Source organism: Nicotiana tabacum, chromosome 22 (genome assembly GCF_000715075.1).
Source record: "Nicotiana tabacum cultivar K326 chromosome 22, ASM71507v2, whole genome shotgun sequence".
Lineage (NCBI taxonomy): Eukaryota > Viridiplantae > Streptophyta > Magnoliopsida > Solanales > Solanaceae > Nicotiana > Nicotiana tabacum.
In genome coordinates, this window is record NC_134101.1 from 145,844,206 (window position 1) to 145,855,262 (window position 11,057).

General features: G+C 36.8%; 1 protein-coding gene across 1 annotated transcript; it reads right to left on the minus strand.

Moving 5' to 3' along the window:
• Positions 1–1,041: 1,041 nt before the first annotated feature.
• Positions 1,042–10,814, minus strand: LOC107806657 (putative uridine kinase C227.14). The gene is made up of 12 exons (XM_016630854.2): positions 10,609–10,814; positions 9,869–10,002; positions 9,672–9,715; positions 7,664–7,741; positions 6,391–6,583; positions 4,362–4,392; positions 4,192–4,250; positions 3,924–3,997; positions 3,297–3,383; positions 2,483–2,544; positions 2,357–2,385; positions 1,042–1,541 (listed from the first exon to the last, which is right to left on the minus strand). The coding sequence occupies exons 1-12, from the start codon at positions 10,661–10,663 to the stop codon at positions 1,449–1,451; spliced, it is 939 nt and encodes a 312-aa protein (XP_016486340.1). The 5' UTR covers positions 10,664–10,814; the 3' UTR covers positions 1,042–1,448.
• Between the last annotated feature and the right edge of the window lie 243 nt (positions 10,815–11,057).

Sequence of the window (11,057 nt, forward strand, 5' to 3'; positions counted from 1 at the left end):
GAGAATTGTAGAGAGCTTTCAGAAAGATATTTATAATAAAATATTTTCCTTCAGTGTTTTCATGTGATTTATCCTTACATGAAAAGTGGCTAACTTTCGATTACTTTTGAAACTGTGGCTATGTTTGAATGACCATTCATAAAAATGACTATTTTTGGATTTCTCCCCCAATTATGTCAGAAGCCCAAAAATAGAAGCAATCCTGCAGATCAAATGTGTAGAAGCTAGCAAGTTAATCCTTGGATTGAAAGCACCACTTTGCTACTTTGTTCCTTCAACGTGCAAAAGCTTCAAAGGACGACGCTCACTCCCATTCTTAGGCTGCCCTTTGGAAAATGAAAAAGAAAAAGAAAAAGCAACATAACTTTGAGACAAATGAAAAAAAGAGATTAATTAGGGAAGGGAAAAAAGATCAATGCATGAGAAGATAATCTGAGCCCGTGATGAGATCAAACAGTAACCCCAACAAGATTGGAAATCCAGCTTAATGACTTAGCCACGTTTTCCTCAAGAGACACTCTGTCGAAGAGTGAGTGAACAGAAGCTGATGGGTTGGAAGAACAGTGTGTGAACACGATGATCAAATGGGTCGTTGACTTAGAGTCCGTTTATATATTTTTGTAAGATTAGGATGTCTGATGATATATTTAGATCCGATCATTATTCTCTGAGCTTCAGCACAGGAGAAACGCAAGAACAGAAGCTGAACGCATGACACAAGTATCGACTAAATGCAGACTATGAACTGAGCAGGATGCTGTGTTAATACAAGTAGTATTATTATGGACAGTATGTATTAGTTAATGTCCAGGACAGAAAGCTCAACACTTGCGCACTGGGCTTTTGTTCTTGTTTAGAACTCCCTCCACAAATCGCCAAATCCCTCGTTTTTCCTTTGTACAATTCTTTTGCTATAATGAGAATTCTCTCACTGAGTGAATAAATTCATGTGCACTGTCCTAAATCAATCTCCTTGTTTTCTGTGACCATCCCAGCCCGTGGCCATCAACTCCACCAAAAATAACTAAATAGAAAATGATGTACATATAAATGTATCCTTTTATTTCATTGTCATCTACAGTAGCAAGCAGGAGGCTCCCTGCACTGGTATTGATCACCCTGCACTGGTATTGATCAAGTCTTTACAAAATTCGGGAAGAAATGAACTCATAAAAGGTAAACTTACCTATCTTCAGCGTTACATGCCAGAAGGATTCCATCTTATTTTGCAGGAAAAAGTATAACCATTATTTTCAGTCCCTTAAACTTATTAACTACCTCAAGCATAAATGCAAGCAAGACTGCAAGGTCCTGCACACGCTGTTTCAGATTCAACCCAATCCGTAAAAATCGATTTTGCTTATTTTTGACACCGTCATTCAAATTTCCTCTCAGACAAACATCTTTACTGTTGAATTTACTTTCACTGCAGGTAATGAGTCGGGGAATCACCTCAATTCGTCCACTGACTTGATCACCAAATCCGCATTTTTCTTGGACTTCATAATTAGCTCAGCGTTGGGCCTGTCATTGTAATCTATCTGCGGAAAGATTTTAGCAACGAACAGCCAAAAAATTATTTAATACCTGAGGAACAATAGGAATTGACCCACATGATACCTAAAAGGGATTAACATTGAACCTTTTATTTTACTTTTATTTTTTCCAAAAACGGATCCCATCAAGAAGATGAAAGTGGCAGAAATGAGGATGTTGAGATGGATGGTAGACATACCAGTAAAGATAAGATTAGGGACAAAGTTATTAGGGGACAAGATGGGAGTATCCCCGTAGAGGACAAGTTGCGGGAATCGAGGTTGAGATAGTTCGAGCATGTGAATATGAGAAAATAGATGCCACGGTTAGGAGGTGAGAGAGGTTGACCATGACGGGTCTAAGGAAGGATAGAGGTAGGCCAAAGAAGTACTGGGGAGATGTGATTAGACAGGACATGTCATTGCTTCACCTTACCGATGACATGACCCTCGATAGAAAGGTGTGGAGGTCGAGAACTAGGGTTGAAGGTTGACAAAGTAGACGAGAGTTTCTCCTAGTCTTACCTGTAGTACTTGCACTATTCTTGTATTTTCTTATTCTTGAATCTTTATTATTACACGTTGTGTCGTTCGCTTCCATTATCCTATTATCTTATTGCTATTGTTTGTTACTTTTTTTCAATGTTACTTGAATCGAGGGTATATCGGAAACAATCTCTCTACCTTCACAAGATAGGGTAAGATCTGCATACACATTACCCTCCCCAGACACCACTTGTGGGATTACACTGGGTTTATTGTTGTTGTTGTTGGTGTCTTTTTTTTCAAAAGGAAAATATTAGCAGTGAGGCAACACTTACCCGCCACTTAGCAACATCAGGGGCCTTCCCTACAACACAAATGAAAAGACTCCAATCAGTCTATACTACCCAGTTTTGTTTACACCTTTTCTAGTAAAAAGAGTTGACAACAATTGGAATATGTACCTGTAGATATATGTCTCTTTAGGACACGTTGCATTGCTTTCTCAATATCAACATCGACAAACCTAAAAGTAAATACATATAAGACAAGGGTCTTAACACATCAAGAACAACACTAAAGCTTTATTCTCATATAATGCTGCCGAGCAGCAAGTTTTTGACGAGTCAGCAGATCTTGTTACCAGCAGTCTTTAATAACCTCTATCTAAGAAACTCAGTTTATCATATCTACAGTATTTGAATATAAAAACTGGCCTGTCCTAGTTTTAGTAACATGCCATTTTCCATTAAGTCAGGAATCTTAACATTGCTGGCTTTTCTCACACGGCACAGATGGCTTTAGTAAAAAAATTCTCGAAGGCAGGATAGGCATCACAATATGCACTAAGTCAAGGATCTCGACTAATTTGGATTCGCTCCACGTAGGGCCCATTAAAGCGGGGAGGTTGGGGAGGGGGGGTGGGGGGAGGAGGAGGAGGCGTTCCGTACCAGGAATGATTAATGTGGAGGGATCCCATCCCACTATATCCCTTATCGCTTATCCCTTGGTGGTATCTTAATATTAATTTGCAAATCACTTCCATTAATTGATAGAAGTCGCCATAATTGGTAAACAAATAGCGAAGACAATTCACTCGCTCAATCAAATTTTTCGTGCTTGACTGATGCCAATTCAAAGTTTTTACTTGCAGAAAAACTGAAGTTATCCCTCAGCATGAAAATTCAGTATAGTATATTATGGTGATTCAAAGTAAATTCACAGGGATTCTTTCCCTGTTGTCAAAAGAAAAACCATGGATCAGAAAGATCATCTTACCACTTCTCATCGAACATGGAAGATACCTCCTTCCAAGCACCATCTCCAAGAAGCAGATAATTACCTTCAACTATCACTATTTTGTGCCTGAAAACTCATCCCAAAAAAGACGACAAAAAGAATAAAAGAAAGGGAGAGGTAAAATTAGCAACAGGCGAAAGAACTTCACCATTTGTCTATTCTTTTTGCATCTTTAGAAACTTATTTAGTATTCCAATCAAATTATTGAAATAACAGCAGACACCTGTGAGAGAGCTATTAATAATTTGGTTATCCAGTGCCCACAAGTAGGAAAAAACTATAAACAGAAGTAGCACAATCACAGTGAAAACAATGGTTGAGCTAACACTTCCAATAAAAGACACCTCGGCCGGCCTGCACATCTAAAACATTGCCCAGCTTTCACAATCTTTTCTTCATAATGTATTCTTAACTTCACTTCTAACTATTACATGGAGCATCAACTAAATTCAGAGAAATGAAGTGATGAAACTTATCTTCTTTGCTCATTTATCCATTCATTAATTTCCCCTCGAAATAGCCAATTGAACACATGATTGAGACACATATTAGAATATAGGGTGCAATCACAGACAGAAAATAGCATCCAGATAGATGTAAACTTACTGAAGGTTCACAAAGATATCATCTTCTACAGGATCTCCTACACCATGGTCAAAAGATGGACAGTACACTGATCCCTGGGAGAAGAAAGAATACCAGATCTTAGAATTCTCCCTACATGGATAGAGCAAGGTAGCGGCTTGGGGAACATCACTTCTCTCGATGAAACATGATGTTACATCAAAGTTCAAGCCCACACAGGATCAACTCAAAAGGCTAAAAAATCCGTTCATGGAACTGCAAGTAATCAGGCATGTGAATATTCACTCACCTGATCTTTAAGAGTCTTAAGACATTGTAGCAGTAAATTGGGGTCAAACGTCCATGGAGCTGATTCAACATAAAAATATTCCAGAGAGAGAAAAAGAAGTTAAAACTAGAAATCAATGCTTAAACTGTGTAAAAATTTACTACCTATCAGCTGAGAAAAAGAGAACTTACCGCCCCTTCTCGCATGTGCTTCCTTTGGATCCTATGAAATAAGAAAACCAGTTAGTCCGCTAGACGCATGCTCCAACCGAAATATGTGTAGAAAGTAGTGTTTTGAATAGAGTGAGGCGACAAATAGCGATGAGGGCCCGCTTCACTGAGACGAGAGGCAAGAAGCGAAGGGCTTGCCTTTTTGATGTGAAGCGACAATTTATACAAAAAGTAATATATATATATATATATATATAAAACTAAAAACTCAATAGCAATAATATATTAATAATATATCAATTCAAAAATTAAAAACTCAATAGATAGTCATAGTAGATTCATAAACTAAAATAAGCAACATATACTCTTCTTCAAGATTTTCAAAAAAAAACAGAAGAGAAGAAGAAAAAGGAAGGAAGGAAGAAAGAGAGCTCTAAAAAGCTCTCTGCTGCTCGCTCAAACAACAGAGCAAAAAGAAGAAGAAGAAGAAGAAGAAGAAAAACTCAAGCCCTAATTTGTATTTTTAACACTGATGGTCGCTGCCTTTTTTTTTCTTTCAAAAAGCGACGCCACAGGGCGCCTCTCGCTACACAGGCAGAGGCGCTCGCCTTTTTGAAATCGCCACGCAACAGAGGCAAATAGCACCGGCACTTCGCATCGCCTCACGCTATTAGCGCTGAGGCGAGCGCTATTTACAACACTGGTAGAAAGTTTCACTTATAATTCTGTAATCCAAAAGAAAAAAGTTGAAGGATTATTCAGATGTGCTCCTCGGTTGGTTCTTTATATTATTCTTTCGTCTCTTATAAAAGTTATTTACATCTTCTCCTCTGTTCTTCCACAAAATTCTTTCATCTCTTTCTTTTCCTTTTTCCATTTGCTTTAATTATAATAATTATATTTTTGTGTGTGTATTGCTTTGGGTGGGTGGGTGGGGTGGGGGTTGGAAGGTTGGGGCAGCGTTTAAGGTGGAAGACAAGATTAGCTCAACATTCGTCCTCTGTCCTGTCTTCTATCTAGATAACTCAAAACCAGCTAACGACACACATCAAACAACTACGGCTTATAGCCTATTTGGATGGGCTTAAAAGCTGGTCAACCCAGCTTTTAAGTCATGTTTTAGCTTATTGAGGTGTTTGGCAAACTTAAAATCTGCTTAAAGGTCAAATGCTTTTAAGCCAAAAGGTCCAAATTAAGCCAAAAGTGATAAGTTGGGTAATCCCAACTTTGTTTTTTCTAGCTTAAAAGCCACCCCTCTTTGACCAAGTATTTTACATTGCTATCCCTGATACTTATGTATAATTTCCAAGATACCCAATCATTTCTTTTTCTCTTTCCTCCGCCATTTTCAATCCCTGCCTTCCAAATTCCATAATCTTTTCTTTTTCTCCTTTCCTTTGCCATTTCCAATTTGTGCCTTCCAAATTCCATCACTGCCGAACTCTTTGTTTTGTTTTAGTTTCTTTTTTGGTTCCATAACATTTTTTTTTTTAAAAAGATTGCTGTTGAATCCCTTATTTTTTAAATTGGTGAAACTATATTCTAAATCAAAATTTTCAATGAGTTTACATGTTAACAAAGAATTTGAAGCTATGAGACGAAAAAATATATTTTGGTGAAATAATAGATTATTGCATGTTATTTAAATAAATAATTTATATTTAGGCAATCAGTTTAAATTGAAAATGAACTAAATTATAATTTTTTTTGTATATGTATTAATTTAGAATAAAATATTATCATAATCATTTTCTTTATAGTGTTAACAACTTTAAGGATATTTCAGTCATTTTACAGAAACAAGTGCTTACCAGCACTTATTTACCAAACACTTCAATAACTTTGTTTAAGTTTCAGCACTTTTATCCAAACACTTAACTGCTTATTTATAAAACAATCACCAACACTTAAAAAGTGCTTTTAAGCACTTATACTTAAAAGCCACTTTTTTTAAGCCAATCCAAACGGGCTCTTAGTCCATTTTTACATAGATCAAATCTTTCGATCAAAAGTCAATTACGAATAATAAAAAACCATTAGGAAATCCTACCTCCATAGCATCAAGCTGATGACGATAAAGGTGGAACCCATCCATTGGAAGAACAATAGCGACTTCTGGAGGATCAACTTGAGAATCAAAGGAACAAGCCTTTTGGGGCCATAACTTAATGACTCTCTTAGCTACCTCAGATGCAACAGTGCTCTTCCCAGCACCAGGAGGGCCAGCAAGACCAACAATATGCCTGCATAATTAGGCAAGTTGTTCTCCATTAGGGTGCCTCATGGGATCAGCCAAACTAGGAAATTAGTCGAGTGTTATATTGATTATAATAGCGGTTTATGGTTGCACCCAAGGGTGTGGCCTAGTGGTCAATAATATGAGAGGAGAACCATGATGTCTCAGGTTCAAATCCCAGCGGAGGCTAAAAATACTAGGTGTTTTCTTCCCATATGTTCAAGCCTTAGTGGGTCCCCACCACCGTCATTAAAAAGAAGAAGAAGATGATGATGATGATGATGATGATGATAATAATAATAATAATAATAATAATAATAATAATAATAGTTTATGGTTATAAAATTCATGAAGTACAAGCAGTGGGAAGAGATCGGAGATGATAGAAGCAAATAATAACACAAATATAAAAAAATTACAGAGAATCAATATCCATAAAAGGAAAATTATGCATGTTTGAGTCGATGAGTAGATGGTTATATCCATAAACATCACAATCGCTAAATTAAGATATACATTCTACCCTTTTAAATGAGTCAATATGGATGTTAATTATGCAGACTCAGAGATGTGTTTTATGTTATTGATAATGGCTCAACTTCTTATTTAGAAACTCAAATATGCATATTTTTATTATTGAAATTGACTCGCCTACTGATTCAGTGACTATGATGATTATGGATGTTAACTCTCTTTTAGTAACATATGTACACAAATAATCTAGACATACACACTAGTCGTCGCTTCTTGGGGGTATATCTTCCTCTTCTTTCTTCCTCTTTTTCCTCTGGGAGTGCAGGGTCTGTCGTCTCATTTTTCCTTTTCTCTACGGCACACATTCATATACATCTCATTCACATAACAAGCCAAATGATAGAGGCAAAATAGAAATAGCAAAAACTTAAAGGAATCCTCTCTTCTTTCGTTCATTTTCCCTTCCCGGGTTCCAGTCAGTAAGGCCTTAAAGTTAGGAAGTGCATCTATTCGAAATAAACCATGGCTATCTTGAAAAATTACATGTAAATAGCAATCAAATTTCCGCTTTGAGATGCAGATAAGCATCAAATAGATTTGCATAATAACTTACTTAAAATTAGGGCTTGATGCTGCTGCAGCGGTTGGAACAAGGTGTTTGGCCAAAGCATCATATATGTCATCCATGCACCTACAAGGTACAGAAAATATGAAGTAAAACATATAAATTCAGATTATTCAAATAAATCACAGTTGTATCTACTTTTTTCTCTCCCAGAAGCACAGATTTTTCTCATGCAAAGTGAGACATGCAATTGCACAGACTTTATTTTTCAGCATACAGACTGGAAATGCACTAATAGCTTATGAAATCACCATATGAGAGAAAAGGAGGTATCTATCATCTATGGAAGAGCAAAAATGAAGTACTCAGTCTAGATTGATCTTATCGTTCCAGTTAGACACTGATTTGTTTTCGGAGTTGAGATTTCTTTTTTACGTAATAAGTAGTCTTACTCATAAGAGAGAAGGTAACACAGATAAGGGGCTACTATAGAAGATATAATACTGAGAAGAGGATTAGGCATGTCCAAGCCAAGCCAAAAAAAATACAAGAAATAAAAAACAATCAACCAATATTAAGTGTCAAAAACAAATGGATGTGGCCTGATCTTGAGCTGTAGTCCACATAATATACAAAGGAACATCTTATAAGCAGGTAGAGCTCATATCAAATCTATACCATCATTTTTCAATCCTAGTTCTCCACCTCTATCACTCCAGATGCCCTTTTGTCCTCTTCAAGTCTTTTCTAATATTCCTGCAGTAACATTCCAGCATGAGACCATTGTACGAGCAATGTAAACTCCCATGTCAGCTTGATCAATCTACACAAAAACAACAAAGGGGTCCATAGCTTGGTGGCTGCTTCCATCCCAATAGTGGTAACCAGTATTTCATCTCCAAGGAGCCTGAACCATTCCAATTGCTTGTCCTACTTTGCAAGCATTAAATACTTGCTGTAATCCACCATAAGTTCACTAGAGAGATTTAGTCCTACATATCTAAGGAGGTCCTACATTTCCAATTGCCACGAGCCTGTTCGGAACTGAATGAATAAATGAATGAATACTAGGCTTGCCAAAAACATGAAGTGATGCAGCATGGTCACCATACTATTGACCAAATATTGAACAAGGATGAGCCCCACACAACATTGGCAAGTTCTTTCCGCACATATGCCTCAGGAACAATGCCAGTAAAGCATAGTTGGTACAGAATTGACACTCACTGCAACCAAGTCAACAAGTAATCCTGGAAAGAGAGAGGATCTAGTTTTTCTTTTATTAAAATTTTAAAAAGGTCTCATATGAATTATATTGAGAATCCCCAGTCTATATAATCAGCCAGTTAGGTTATGAAGAGGTCCCTACAAGGCGGCTCGTGCTAATAATTTGACTTCCACAACCAGGAGTGCGACCCAGAGAAGTGCATATGGCCCTATCCAACTCAGAAGTAAATAAATACCATGACATGTCTTGGAAATTGACGAAAGAAATGAGGCAAGGTCCTATCCTCGCTCATTTAACAAGAAAACTGTTGTTGTAAATTGATGTATATGGAGCCACAGAATCATTAAAAGCTTTTGCAGTGTCTATTCAATAGAAGAAGCTATTCGAATTTCAACCTTCTTTCAATTAGCTTAAACCACTAAAAACAATAGAACTCAGGCTATGAGATGACTCATAACCGATTTAGTCAGCTCTCTTACAAGTTGGAGGTCTCTTTAGGTTGCTTAAAGGTAGCCTCGCAGAAGAATGTGTATATTAGCAGTACAAAAATGACTGATAAAGAAAACAGTAATAAAAAAACTAAAAAAAGTGCCCAGGCCCAGAATGCTCGTAATATTGACTCGCAGTTTACGATATGAAATCTTGCGAGCAGTATGATCCTACTACACAATATTATAGGTTGATATAGATAACAGGAGCGACAGGAGACTGAACAAGCAAATCCAGGACAGAAGCAAATAGAATGTGTTAGGTATGGCAAAACTGAAATAGTTCTCAAAATGTAAAATTCAAAATATTTTGTAAATTGATCTTGGATAGCCAGCATACCCAGCTTCTATGACAGGAATATCACTCTTTCGGCTACATGAAACCTGAAAAAGAAATGTGAATTACATTTGCAAACAGAAATCATCAATGACTTAAAAACAAGAACTTTTCACAATTCTAGATTAATATACAGGTCTAGTCACATGAAAACAAAAATGTCAGTTTTATATAAGTCAAGCTGGCCATAGAAGCTGAACCTGCAAAAGACTCCACTTCTGAGTACGAAACTCAGCATGACAGAGTAAACTTCCAGTGGCATTCTTCGTGGATGAAGGGGATGCATAACACTTAATCCACGCAGGAAAGGTTTCACCTTTTGTCAGCAATGTCTCTGCAAAGCCCAAATGATTGTTGTAAGCTAGGAGTATAATTTTTGAAGAATGCATACTATAACGTGCAAAGTCTGACTATTTGAGCTTCCCAAAAACCATAGCCAATCTAAATCTCATACTATAAAAAAGAGGGCTACAGCAGGTACGGCAGCATAAATATATTCTAACTATGATTAGCCTCTAAATTCAGACACTAAACAGGATGGAATGGATTTCGGATTGAGGTGTAATTGAACGATTGATTGATTGATTGATTGACCGAGTGATTGCACAATATGATGTTCCACGGTCTTAAAGAGATATAAAGCATCTGTTTAAAAAGATGAAAGAAAATTCACGCTTGTCAATTGAGACTTGAATACATCAATTGGCGCCAAAATCATTATTGAGTACGGCAATCGCCAAAACAGCAAATTCACTTCCATAATCGAAAATTCAAATGTTAAACACAGAAGAATACAACAACACTTATGCGCCAAACAGAAATTGATTCAAAAACGGAATCAAGAGTTCTCTCAGCTGATCTATATGACTATATGAGATTGCTGTTGAATTAATATAGAGTAAGTACTAAATTAGAGCAGTAAATCTAGAAACTATACAACCTGAAAACGGATATCGGAGTTTCGCAAAGCTCGTCGAAAATGATGAAACCTCCATTGGAGAAGCTCAATTTTCATAGGCAAATTACGCTGCTCGACTGAAACATCCGGTTTGCTCCAGGCAGCCGGTTCCTCCGGTTTGCTCAACTCCCTCCGTCGTTTTCTTCTTCTTTTATTTTTTTTATTTTTTATTTTTTGTGGGGGGTTGGGGTGGGGGGGAGGTTTGTTTCTAGAAAAGAACCCGAGTGTTCCCCTTTTTAGACTAGTGAATAATTTAAGATTAGTTGGAACCCAAAATACATAATTATAATTTTGTATGATACATAATTAAGAAAAAGTTATTTGATGGGATGGTTGTTACCTTTTTTGGTATTTTGTGTGATCATAATATTTGAATGGATAATAAAACTATATTATTTGGTTTGATTGTATTGTATTTTATTCTCTCCCGT